At 37.2% G+C, this 14,292-nt stretch overlaps 1 protein-coding gene across 10 annotated transcripts in view; it reads right to left on the bottom strand.

The window, feature by feature from the left end:
* Positions 1-10,512: 10,512 nt before the first annotated feature.
* The window catches only part of LOC129724574 (probable serine/threonine-protein kinase cdc7), a 108,504-nt gene continuing 104,724 nt past the window's right edge, over positions 10,513-14,292 (bottom strand). For all 10 annotated transcript variants that reach the window (XM_055679618.1, XM_055679578.1, XM_055679611.1 and 7 more), the window contains one exon: positions 10,513-14,247. In XM_055679618.1, the coding sequence (XP_055535593.1) occupies positions 13,219-14,247 (1,029 nt within the window). In that variant the 3' untranslated portion in view covers positions 10,513-13,218. The remainder of the gene's footprint in view (positions 14,248-14,292) is intronic.

Below are 14,292 nucleotides of genomic sequence, written 5' to 3'. Positions count from 1 at the left end.
TAAAAATACCTACTTTAGTGAATTTAAACTCGATTTGCTCAAAATATTTGCATGCTGAAATAAAGACTTCATCGCGTATTGATTCAGGAGACCTTACTTCAAAAATGTAGAGCTTAAAATTTGAAGAACGATTTGCTCATTTGATTTTTTATGAAAATACGTAGTTTTGTGATTTTGTACTGAAATAATTTAAAAACTTCAAAATTCACTCTTACATACCATATTTCATCCCCCTGACATGATTTGATACATGGAGCAATTGATACGTATGAAAATTCCCAGTATTTGCTCAATCTGTTTGAAAAATTAGAAAAAAAACACAGACATATTTACGTCTCACAAAAACGGGGAGGGGTCCAGAGGGGTGGCACCTTTACCAAAACTTAGAGCAACTATTCCCCTTGAATAAAAGTTCAAGTTTTTCAAAATCGGCCGTTCCAGTGCTGAGAACGAGCATTTTCAAAAAACAAGTTCCGTCCCGGGTCTTTACGGGTTAAGATAACATGAAGATTATTGATATTGTCATTTTAATGCTGTTGCCACATTTTTTGAACTTCAAAGTACGAAAGGTACGCTAAATTTAGAATAATGCGTCGATTATTCTTGATTCTTCCGGGCAGTTTCATGTTTGAGAACTAAACATTCGTACACGTTATTATCATTTTTCGGATGGCAGCACCGTACAGTTGTCCACATGGATACTGAAAAAATTCTTTCACCTTTCAGCAGTCATGTCTTGGCCTTGTCGTCAGTTGATTTTGACGTTAAGTATACATCATTTTAACAGTGTATAAATTAGTTTGACTTTTGCGCACGCGCAGCGACAATCATGTCCGATGAATTCTGCAAGAGTCAGGTATCTTGTTCTAGTCATCTTTGGTTGCATGCTAGGGCGCCAATCATCGTATGGAAAAAGTGACCAGAAAATTTAAAAAAAAAACCCTATACAAAATGTTCACCTGCTCGAAAAAACACTCTGTGCAAAATTTCAGCTCAATCGGACTTAATATGGGGTGGCGCAAAGCGATTGAAGTTTGGCTTTTTTGAAAACCGAAAAATCACCCACGTACGTGAAATTTCGGTTTTCGAATTTTTTTTTTTTGATGCCAAATGACTTAAAAACGCATGAAACGTTGAGAATTGGTGTCATCTTTAATTTTTTTTTTGCAAAAATTTACTCTCTGGGACTTAGCCGTTTTTCTAATTGTGTAAGGCGGAGTTCAAAATGTTTAGAATTTATCTTTGAAATTGATCACTAGTCTCTCGAAATAGCTTGTATAATGATATACACTATAACTAGCATCGAATACATTATGTTTCATTAGGGTGGTTCATTTATTCGACACAGGGTGGTTCATAATATTGTGTAAAAATGAGTATAAAATGAAAAAAATCACTTTTCACTGAATACCAGTAGAAAAATTCCTAAAAATATAATATTTTTTATATCATTGTCGTTAGGGTGGCAATGTTGAATTGGAAAAATTTTAAGTAAAATGGCAAAATATTACAAAACAAATTTACAAAATGTATCAAACTACTCTGTGCAAAAAAAAAAAATTATCGCAACCAAAATAAGGATTGTGTCTCGTGGAAAATGTTGAATGCTTTCATGTCATTTGCAAAATCACACACGGGACGTTTTCGATTCCAAGTGTCTTAAACTTTTAAATGAAACGGTGGAAACTGATGGAATATGTTATATTACTTTGTTTGAAAAATCTACTCTCTAAGGCACTTGCACTCGTCTTTCGAATGTTGTACCAGACAATTTATTCGTTTTATTTACCACAATAATGTCCTTTGCCAACACCTGATTGAACACACAGTTCTCTGGCTTATATATTCGGACAAAAGACTGTATCGATGTTATTCAGTGATAATGAGAGTATAGGGATCTCAATCAGACACGCAACAAAATTGACTCGTTGTTTCTGGGTTTGCGTCGTTTTGACAGTTCGACCATACATTTTCTGTCAAGTTTACATCATCAGAACGTGAACGTGCCCATTGGCTGAAACTTTGCATAGACGTTTTTATAGGCAAAAGATGCCATTTTGTGCTATTGGTTTTTGGATCATTACAAAAATATTTAGAGCCAACACGGTTCGTTCGAGCGGTGTGACATCTTCGGAAAAGTTGTAGATAATAGTTTTGTATTTTTTTTAAATATACACTCTAAAAACAAATTACTAATTTAAAAAAAAATAAAAGAAAGTTATAAATTAATAATTATCGAAAACAGCCCATTTAAAAAAACTGATTTTTTTTATAAAAACTACGAAAGTTTTCCTGAACAACGAAACCGGCCATGGAGAAATCAGAAAAAAGTTATATTTTTTAAATTAATTTTTTTTTTTTTCACAGGGTACATTTTTTTGGAGGAACGAAGTTATTATTTACAACTCTGCCAGATACACTATGCCAATCAAATAAATCGTTTTGATTGTAGAAATATTCTTGATCCTCAGAGTGCTTTATTGGAAATTAAAAATATGTCTACAGTCGAAACGGCATAGTGTCTTCGGCAAAGTTGTAGATAATATTTTGTCCTTCCAAAAAAAATATTCCCTCTAAAAAAATAATCGAAAATAAATTTTTTTTTTCAAAAAAAATTTTTTTTTAAATGATAACTTATTTTTCTTGATTTCTATATGAACGGACTGGATTCATTGTTTTGGTAATATTTCGTAGGTTTTATTAAAAAAATCAAGTTTTTAAAAAATGACCCCCTTTGAATAGTTAATTTTTAATCTTTCTTCTAACTTTTGAGTGAACAATTTTTAGAGTGTATTTTTTGGAAAGACAGAATTATTATCTACAACTTTGTCGAAGACGTCACACCAATCAAACGAACCGAAGTGCTTTTTTTATTTTATGCTCATTTTTCACAATATTATGAACCACCCTATGCCGAATAAATGAACCACCCTAATGAAACATAATGTATTCGATGCTAGTTATAGTGTATATCATTATACAAACTATTTCGAGAGACTAGTGATCAATTTCAAAAGATAAATTCTAAACATTTTGAACTCCGCCTTACACAATTAGAATAACGACTAAGTCCCAGAGAGTAAATTTTTGCAAAAAAAAATTTTACAGATGACACCAATTCTCGACGTTTCATGCGTTTTTAAGTCATTTGGCATCAAAAAAAAAAAATTTCGAAACCCGAAATTTCACGTAATGCAACGGGTGCAACTGAGCCGGTGGTTTTCGATGTAAATATCACATCATCTTTACTCATATCCCCAAGCTGCGGTAAAAATGGGCTTTTCCAGCAATGATGACTTCTGGGCCTACTTCTAAGTTCTTCTAAGTTACGCAGAAACATTGTTCCTCCTACAATCTGAGTGGAAGCTATAGTCATCCGTCGGTCTACGAAATATACCCTGCTTACGCTACGCTTTTTCGGGGGCCCCATTCCTACAGTCAGGTAATCTAATGAGAAGCAAATTTTCGTTTTCCACAGTCACATAATGACTGTAGTGGTAACCAATAGCTAGTTCCAAGAGTAAGGCTAAACTATAAAGTGCAATGATGGAGTATTAATTTATCAACACGTTCGTTGTTTTTGTTTGACTGTGAACACATGCGGTTTCCACTGCGCTTTAAGCTTCTGTTATTCTGTTCAGTAAGAAATTTTAATACTCTCCCTTTGCAGATTTTTCGTCGCAGTGAAAGTTTCGTTGGTTAGAGTCAAGTGGGAGCTAGCTGAGACTCATGCGGAACTCTCCTTTTTAGCTGATCATGATGGAACTGCACCCTCTGACTTTACGCGCCCATGAGTTACAGCAGAGCCGTTACACGACATAGGACAGTACGGATATAAACAGATGTGAGTACCGATCAGTATCATACCTTCAACAATGTCAATGTATGCAACGTAGAGAACGAACCAACTCTTTGAAACTCTATTCGCGTTGATGGTGTTAAAAGAGATTTTGAAGGCTGCTCGCGCATACGCGAACTCTCATATGTAATTGTCAAAATGTGCGTGATGACATAAGTAAAAAATATTTCCTTCCTTCTTTTCACATGCTAAATAAAAAAAATCAGCAACACTGTCAATGCGAAAAGCGAATAGTCTTACTTGCAAAGAGTCCAGGCCGATAAGCTGGGCGCAATTTTCGTAACTGGGCAGCTGGATGACGAAGAGCAAATCAAACATGAATTGCCTCGAATCTTTTTACACCATTTAGGTAATGAGCGTTCCACACTGCCGAACAGTGTTTTAACGTCGAACAGACTAATGACAAAGATGACTAGAACAAGATTTCTGACTCTTGCAGTATCCAGCGGACACGATTGTAATTTGATGATGACGGCAAGGTGGCGAAAAGTCAAGCAATTTTATCAATATCCTTGTATAGTTCTACCATCTGATTTTTAACATCCTTGCACGGTGCAGTCATCTAATTTTCGATATTCTTATATGGTGCTGCCATTTTTTTTATTTTCATTTGGCACGATAACACACGATTTTCATTTGGCACGATTATACACGATAAATCGATTTTACTTTTAACGAGTTTTAAGTCATCAGATGGCAGCTCTAACCATTGTAAAGATGTCGTGGGCAAAATGTATGGAAAAACTGGAAGTCAGGTATCTTGTTCTAGATATGACTGAAGCCAACGTAAAATATTGCCTCCAAACCAGTTCGGTCAAGTTTTGCAATAGAGACAAATCGCGCGAAATGACCGATGGTCGAATATCGACCATTTTTGATTTGAATGAAACTTTGCACACGTATTTGGCTTAGCAAACTGAGTATTTTTCACAGGTGGAGAGATTTTTTACACCCATGAGTTACATTCTAAAAGGGCATATGCCTTTTGGCCCAGGTTTTATTCGAAGCATTGTAGCCCAGAAACCGTTGGTTGTATAGAAAAACTGTCTGAGAATGAGTTGTAGGGAATTAAAAATGTACCATAAAAAAAATATACACTGTACAAAAAAAAATTTTTTTTGACCAAAAAAAATTAAAAATAAACATTAAATTTCAATTAAAAAAAAAAGGGTTGAATTTTTTTTTTTTTTAAAGAAACTTGACGTTAATACGCAACTTTAAAAAAAGGTCCAGGATGGAGAAATGAAAAATATTTTTTTATGGTAGATTAATTTTTTTATAAAAATTCTAATTTAAACATTTTTCAAAATATTTGTATTCTGATGATTTTAAAAGATGCAGGAAGTCATTTTGAATCAAAAAGCTCTTGGTAGTAAACATTTTAAAGGCATCGGTTTTCGAGTTATTTTGAATTTAAGCTTAATAAATTATTAATATTTCGGAAAATACACGTTTTTCTTAATTTGTCCATGGTTCTCCAGCAAAAACCATACGTTCATTGGAATTTGCAACAATCATTTGCTGGAGAACCATGGACAAATTAAGAAAAACGTGTATTTTCCTAAATAATTATAATTTTTCGAGCTTAAATTAGAAATAACTCGAAAACCAATGCCTTTAGAATGTTTACTACCAAGCAGTGCTGATAATGGTCATTTTCCCCAGCAAAATTCTTCGAAAATTATAGTCAACCATTTTCAATTTTCACTTCCAATGATCGCAGCACTCTTTCAGATACACTAGATTTTCGTCCTAGTAACGTGCTGTTATACTCAGATGAAATAGGTCGCGCGCATCGTTCACGGTTACGGAATAACAATTGACGACAAATCCAACCAAATGATCTTCACTTCAAAGCGAAAAAGAAAAACAAACAGTCCACTCAACCAAAATGAACCTCACCGAAACATTTTTTCACTGGCACTGACCGATGCCTTGACAATCTTTGTTAACTGATAAACTGATTTTGTTGTCTTGCTTTCATCGCATGAAATATAATGAGGTGTTTTGACAGTTCACTTCCATGCAAAAAGCGGGAAGGGAGAACTCTGAAAGGATTGTAAAAAAATAACGTTTATGGATGCTTTTTTTCACTTTCACTCAAGAGTGTCAACAAATATCAACCCTGCTACCTTTCTGCATCTTTTGAAATCATCAGATAAGAAATACACTAAAGTCGCTTTTTACGCGGGGGATACGTGCCGCGTAAAAAGAAACCGCGTAAAAAAACCGCGTAAATTCCGGAATCCGCGTAAAAAAACCGCGTAAATTCCGGAATCCGCGTAAAAAAAAAAACGCGTAAATTCCGGAATCCGCGTAAAAAAAACCATCGTTAATTTTGCATTCCGAGTGAAGGGGAACCGAAATCCGGGCAAAAAAAAAAAATACCGCGTAAATTCCGGAATCCGCGTAAAAAAAACCGCGTAAATTCCGGAATCCGCGTAAAAAAACCTCGTAAATTCCGGAATCCGCGTAAAAAAAGCCGCGTAAAAAAACCGCGTAAAAAGCGACCTTAGTGTATTTTGAAAAATGTTTGAATTAGAATTTTCATAAAGAAATTTATCTACCATAAAAAAATTATTTTTCATTTCTCCATCCTGGACTTTTTGTTTTAATAGTTGCGTATTAATGTCAAGTTTCTTTAAAAAAAAAATAAAACAAAAATGCAATTTTTTTTTTGTTAAATTGAAATTTAATGTTTATTTTTGATATTTTTTGGTAAAAAAACATTTTTTTTTTCGTACAGTTATATATTTTTTATGGTGCATTTTTAATTCCCTACAATTCATTCTCAGACAGTTTTTCTATACAACCAACGGTTTCTGGGCTACAATGCTTCGAATAAAACCTGTGCCAAAAGGCATACGCCCTTTTAGAATGTAACTCATGGGTGTAAAAAATCTCTTCACCTGTGAAAAATGCTCAGTTTGCTAAGCCAAATACGTGTGCAAAGTTTCATTCAAATCAAAAATGGTCGATTAAATTTTCGCGTATTTCCAGGCGATTTGAAATGATTTTGCTCAATAGCGATGTCGTGGTTGATTTTTTCTGAGGCTGCTGACAAAACATTGTATATAGCGTCTTTGGAACTCTTTGGACATAACATCCATTGCATATAAGATGAACGTTTAAAGATTTGTTGTCGTTGAGCGCTTCGGCATAAATCTATGTTGCGTGTTATAGATGAGAGGCTTACAGTAGCTCGGTTTCATCACGACTAACTCGGATAGTTCCGAGGCTGCCCCCAGAGCGGAGATTTCCCGGTAATTTTCGATTTTCCTCTTGTCCCCTTTCTTGTGAACCGGAAACACGAACGCGAACTTCCATAAAGATGGAAAGTTAGCAGTCAGAGTGAAAGGCGGAATAAATGATGAAGCGGAGTTCATACGGTAGTAGCACTTCGCTTTAGCAGAATGGCTGGTATACCTTCAGGGCCGGCCGAGAAAGAAGGCTTCAGTTTGGATAGTGCCGACTGGATCATCGAAACGTTGATGTCGAAATCACTCAAAGATTGTCCATACAGCGATATGTGGCTTGCGGCAGAAAATATTGAACTAAGCGACAGTGATTCATTGCAGAAAATACTGGAAAACACACACATATGTTGCGTCACATATGTTGTGCAAGTCCGACTCCGTGTTTACGCTGCTCGACTCCAAAACCCTTTTGGATCCGATTTTAACTTACTCTGTACGCTGCGTAGATGGTTGGAATTCTAAGGAAGGCCCCAGGTACCGGCTGCAAAATTACGGGCATAAGGGTAACGCAACTGAACCTAAACCACTGCTACGCGGCGCAGCTTAACGCTGTTGGTGGTGGCAAGTGACTTCAACTCTTGGGCTGTTGAGTGGGGAAAGCGCTCTCCGAGCCAGAGGGATCAGGTCCTGTTGGAGGCTTTGGCAAAGCTCGGCTTAGATCTGGCAAACGTTGTGACCAAATGTACATACAGCAGAAATGGTGCGAAGTCGATCATCAATGTGACGTTCTCCAGCCCAGGACTGATCACGATCTTGAGGGTAGACGATGGATACACCAATAGCGACCACCAGTCGGTCTGCTATAGTGGAGACAACAACGCGAGGCGGCAAGTGACGGGTAGAGCCAACACTCAGACCGTCCGTGGCTGGAAGACATCGTATTTGGATGTTAAGGTATTCGAAGAGGCGACGAGAAGAGAGCGCGATGGAGGCAGTTGGCTCCGCCCGATTGCTGACCTACTAGTTGCCACACTATCGCGGACGTGCGACACCACCATGCCTGGCACTCGCCAACCTAGGAATGGGAAGTCACCTGTTTACTGGTGGACTGACGCGATAGCGGACCTCCGCAGTGCATGCCTTCATGCAATACGGAGGATGCATCGTGCGCGAACTTAGGGCGATTCAAACAACAATATCGCACGCTTAGCCTTGGGGCTAATAGCGGTCTCGATCAACTAGATTAGTTGAGAGAATTCGTTATCGATATTGCTTTTGGCACATTTTGCATGTGTAGGATAAGTACAACGATACACCGTGTCCCAGTGCTGAATCGAGAAAATTTCCAGCTCGAAAAGATCCTCGACTCGATCGGGAATCGAACCCGATATCGCAACCGTGTGGGAGAGCTAGCCGACCGACATCGCTAATCACAGAACCACGGGGGCGATTCATCGATATTAATTTCCGGGCAGTCAAGCAAGTTATTTATCCCGTCGTGAAAGGACGACACCTAGGATCAGCAAATGAGAAACCATCTGAATTAGAGCGCCACTTCACACTGGAAAAAAAGCATCCAACAAAACTACCATTACCAACTAACATTAGGAAGAACTAGTCACGTGTCCTGTCAGGTGGGATGTAGATGAAGCAAGGGAAAAGCGAGTAACCAGAAAGCTTAAGCCGAATTCAAACTTGTTGAATATATTTTTCAAGAAACATGTTGAAGGTTGTGAGCCTGTTGACGAAAATTCGTGCATTTGTCCTAGATAACACTGTATATAAGAGAAATGAGAAGGCGCTAACCGTTACAGTGAATGTCACATCAGAATGGGTGCGCTTAGGGAACCTGTATGTTAGAGAAATGACAAGACACTCACCGTTAAGGCAACTGTCAACATCAAAACAGATAACGGCAATGCAAAATTATGCAGCTCGCCCGTTTTGATGTTGACAGTTGCCTTAACGGTAAGTGTCTCGGCGTCTCTTTGGTATATAGGCTGAATAGGTGCGCTGTATGATTTTGTATGGCCGTTATTCGTTTTGGTGTGATGGTTTCCATAACGCTGAGCGTCTTGTTATCTTATATACAGTGTTCTCTAATTTGTTCTACCTCAATAAAAACTTGTATGTATGAATCTGTAAGGTTACAAAACCCGCTTAGATAAGCGGGTGGTCGTGGGTTCGAATGTCAGTTGAATTAGGCCATTTGGTAGTCAAGGGACTCTAACATGGGTTTATTCTCAGGCTCTCCTCTACATACCCCTCCTTCAAGCTAAATTTTGTAGTACTCCTGCTGACTTTCATCCTAACAAAAATAAGTCCCTCTTATGATAAAACTGGTCTCAGTAACGCAAAATTGTTCTCTTCGGGGAATTGTAATTATGGCGCGGTCTTGGCTGGAGGAACGAGGTTTCGACAAGATTCCTTCCTCTTGACAAAATATAAGTCCTACTTTCAATAAAACAGACCAGAGATAAAGCATTAAGTGCCCCTTCAGGGAACTGTGATTGTGACGCGGTGTTGGTAGGAAGAACGAGGTTTCGATAAGACTCCTTCTTTTTGACAAAATAAGTCCTTCCTATAATAAAACTGATCTCAGGAATATTTATCCTCTCCAGGGAATTGTTATGGGCGATACTGGCACGAGAAACGAGGTTTCGATAAGACTGCTTCCTCTTGACATGATAGAACCTCTTAGAAATAACCTTGCCAGAAGGGAACGTTAGTTGTAGTCTCACTCCAGGGAATTGTAATTTGGCGATATTGGTGCGATAGAAAGAGGCTCGGTATAGTAGAGCAGTAAGTTTGAAACGGAAGGGTAAAATCTCACACACACAAGCACGTATATAAAACAGTGACGAAATGTGATGTTTGCTCTGGGGACATCTCTTGAAAATCGGGAGGATGCTCGAATTGTTCAGCGTTACATAATTTCAGGGGAGAGGAGAGTCGTATCGAATTGTTATTGTTATAAAGGGGAGGGGGGGGGTTGGTTCTGAATCCTAGATTTTGAGGGTCACATACTTTGTGTACTACGCCCAATCTCAAAATCGTTTTTTCAATAAATGACTTTGTCACGATAACGATTGCCGAAAAACAACAATTTTTTTTTTTCTGTTTTCAAAATGTTGACTATTACCGTTGTAAGTGCTTGAACAATAACTTTTTTTAAGGGTAAATTTTCATTTCACAAAAAATAACTCAATTTTTAACAGTAAAAAAACTGAGTTATAGTGAAAACCATTCTTCGCAGAAAAAAAAACAAAATATTTATAAAAATGTTTGTTCACGGACATAGAATGTTTTGGGTTTTATGCTTTCAGTTAACCATCGTAATTACTGCCAGCCTTTCCAAAAAAAGACCGCCAATAATTTATTTTTTATATTTCTTTTTTTTAAATTGTATCGGAAATTCAAAATAATATGGGCTAAGTAAATGAAACAACTGTCGAATATTATTATATAGAATATATATTTATAGTAAACTTTAATTTATAAAATATAACAAAAAAAATCTCGTCTAAACATTGTTTTCCGTTGTATGTTCTGTATTTCTGCAATTCCAACATAACGTACTGTTGTAAACTACAAAAAATCGTATATGTTTGTTATCTTCACTTTTCTATGTACGTGTCTGTTTGTAGTTAATTATTCACAGTCTGCGACAGTATATTTCTAATCTGTATGCTGCGTCTTAGCTTGGCTGCTCGGATTGTTGGGCTTCAAAAAATTATAACAGTTTTTCCCTTTATGCTCTCGTTGCTGCAGTACCTACACGGCTGTAGAGTGTTGTCTGTTTTATATTATATACTCTACTTTAAAAAAAAAATAGAGCACAAACTGGGTGCTGCAGAGCACCGTTCTCGTTCTGGGACCCTTGCTAAAAGACAACGAGGTCACTTGTTATACTGTTATACTGCCCGCCCGATTAGGCCTATAGATTCATGTTTGCGTGCTGTTTCAACAACTGCGTTCTGAACGCTACACAATACAAATATAGAAATATATTTTTGAAAATTCCCATTTTATTTGTCTGTTGCTTGCATACAATAATAGCATTTATATAATATTTAGCTTTTTCTGTTGCACTTATTTATTACACATGGACATAAATAGTTATGTTAGTTGTTATATATACCCTTAAATACTCAGCAGCGTCAACATATATGAGTTTGATCGTTTTCTCTCTATTTCAAACTGATGCCACTTGTTTGATGTAGTCTGTTCTTTAGATGTGTTTTTCTTCTCTAAAATTATTGTATTTTTTCGCCATAGCATGCCTTACGGTGTATACTTAGTATATTTTAGTTGTCCTCTCATCGTCTTACTAATTTCAGGTAAGGTATGTAAAGTTTTTGCGTTTCTCTTGTGAGTAAACTGTTCACTCCACTCGGACGTGAAACTGCATTATTGTTTTCCACATTACTATTTTCCTCATTGTTGTAAATATCAATATTTTTATAAAAATCTAACACTCATATAAGTAAATTTTTCATGTTATTTTACTTGTGATTTTGTTTTTTTTTTTTCAATTCTCTATATCTCTCTTAGTCTAAGCGACGATTGAATTACACTCATTTGCTATGTATATGTATATGAATTTTTTGTTTCATTTTCCGCTATTGTTTTGTAATGAAAACGAAAATTTGACTTAATCATATGTTAACGCTATGAAGACTTGAAACACACAGCAAGAAGGGAAACCATCTGGACACCGGTGGAAGGACGATAGTGGAAGGTACAATAAATAAACCCGAAATAAAAAAGGAAAGCTTGATATACGCCAGCGAAAATGAATACAAGACAACAGCAAATAAACTCATCAGCACACTTGCAAACAAACAGGTTAATTATCAGAGAGAGTCGAAGTTATCACGCGGTTCCAATTCTAGATTATTTCAGAACTTTAACATCAATCTCTCTGTTTTTTTTCTGCACGTATATCACTAGGCTAGGATTAAGTTATTTTCATGTTATTTTCTCACAACAACGCGTATTGGGTTGATTGCACAATAGATGCCACTGTTCACTTAAGTTGGCAGTTGGTATTCAGATTGTTGTTTGCCATTCTTTCTGGTTACTACTTGTTTTACGAAAGGTTAATGTTTTTATACTGGCAGGATCATCATCTAGAACTATTTAAAGATTTACAGCGACTCTGTGGTCGTCTAGAAACCTGGACCCAAATCAAACTTGGATGGCTTTTAATTTGATAATTTCTCCTAAGACTGCACAGAATCACTGCTGTGTTTTGAAGCTGCGATAAAAAAAAAAAAACAATTAAACTAAATAGAATTTTTAAATAGCCAACAAAACAAAAACTGATGTCAACGGAAGCATTTCTGTTCCGGCAACGAACCCTAATACATCTTTTCTCAAACAATCAAGAACTAGATAAATACAACCTGAGTTTTGCACACCTTATTTTTGCCTCATTAAAATGTGTTTAGCTTTGATACAACCTATATGAACTTGCATGTTCAAATTTACGTTCTGCGTGGCACCTTTACCACGCCGTATGGTTTTGATTTCGCAACGATTGAAGATCACAAATTATCAGGTGAGGAAAAAAAATGATATTTGAAGATCAATTTTCATTTTTGCCTTTTCTATGATTATTCCTATTCTTGTAAGCGCACAATTACACACAAAGCATACACATGCTTTCACTTATGTCATATATCATATCAATAAAGACAAGAGGAGGTTTTACCCAATGATTTATCCCACTTACAATAATAATCAACAACATGTAGGAGTATGAAGCAAACAGAAATATATGAATAAATAAACCTTGTCAGTACCTCGCGTTAGTGTTATTGAATGTTTTATCTGTGAAGTTTCGATTGTGCCAATAGACGAAACAGTATATACGATCACTTCTTACAACTTACGTGCTAAGCAATTAATAAATTAAATGACAAAGATACACTAGAAAAAAATGAGAGAAAAAATGGATGAAACTGTATCTACAAATCCGCTTGTTATCTGTACGGAAAACTTTAACAACAATAATAAAAATAAATAAATAATTAATATTACACGCCCGAAAAAACGGTTTTTATGGGCCTTCCATACAAACTGACGTGGGCACACATTCCAGCCTACCAGTCATTCCCATTCACGCCACATTGCCGTCCGTTGCCAGCATCTGTTTTTCTAGCTGACGTTCTTGCACAAATTAAGACTACCCGTCTGGCTGTTTGTATTGAGACACTCTTCGCTCTGCTTTAATACTATATTTGGCTCGAGTATGGAATGTTTGATCGATTTACCGATAACCGAGTCGCGCTGACTGTAGTAGTCCTCATCGTGATTGTTGTTATTGATGCTGTTGTTGTTGTTGTTATTGTTGTTGTTGTTATTGTTATTGGCTGCTGAATGGTGTTCCTGATCCACTTCCATGCCTTCGTCCTCATCGTAATTGGGTTCGGATTTGATGTTTTGTATTAACGCTGGTTGCTCTTCGTCAGTTCCACTAGCACTGCCATTTGTTGGTGTTTCCGGAGGATTTGGCGTTGGCGTCCCAGGACCTACAGGACTTGCCATTCCACCGTTGTTTAACCGCAGATTCAGTGCTTTTGCTGCAGCTGCCGCTTGTATAACGTCCTCAATGCCCAGTTTTCGCTTTTCCGCTCGCATTTCCTGTTCGTACTGTTGGACCAGCTTTCGTTTCGAGTAATACTTCTGGTATTTCTGATTGTCGAGCATTTTCTTTGACGGATTTACCTGGTGGACGCCGAATTGGGAGAGGTTGTTGTTGTTTATCGAGCTGAGGTTGTTGTTGAGGTTTGCGTTGCTCGTGGTTGTATTATTATTATTGTTGATAGTGTTCGCATTGTTGTTCAAGTAATCTTCGTTCAGTACGGCAACAGCGGCTGCGTGCTTGGCCTTCATCAGCTCTTTGAAGCTATTGCGACTGACCAGCTGTTGCTGTTGGGCAGCGGCAGCGGCGGCTTGCTGAGCTTGTTGAACGGCCTGCTGCTGCTGGGCATGAGCAACAGCTTGTGCTTGCTGCTGAGCTGCTTGAATTAGTTGCTGTCGCTGATGGGCCAAATTTTGTTGATGATGAACCATATTTTGCTGTTGCTGCTGTTGTTGCTGATACAGACGTTGTTGCTCTTGAAGGCGGAGGGCATGTTGCTGCTGCTGTTGTTGATAATCACGTTCTTCATTATCGTTGGTACTCTACGGTAGAGGATATTAAAACAGTAATGTCGTATTCGAATGACA

This window comes from Wyeomyia smithii, chromosome 1, assembly GCF_029784165.1.
Source record: "Wyeomyia smithii strain HCP4-BCI-WySm-NY-G18 chromosome 1, ASM2978416v1, whole genome shotgun sequence".
Classification (NCBI taxonomy): Eukaryota; Metazoa; Arthropoda; class Insecta; order Diptera; family Culicidae; genus Wyeomyia; species Wyeomyia smithii.
Note: the sequence above shows the minus strand (reverse complement) of the source record. Positions and strands in the feature narration are given on the sequence as shown.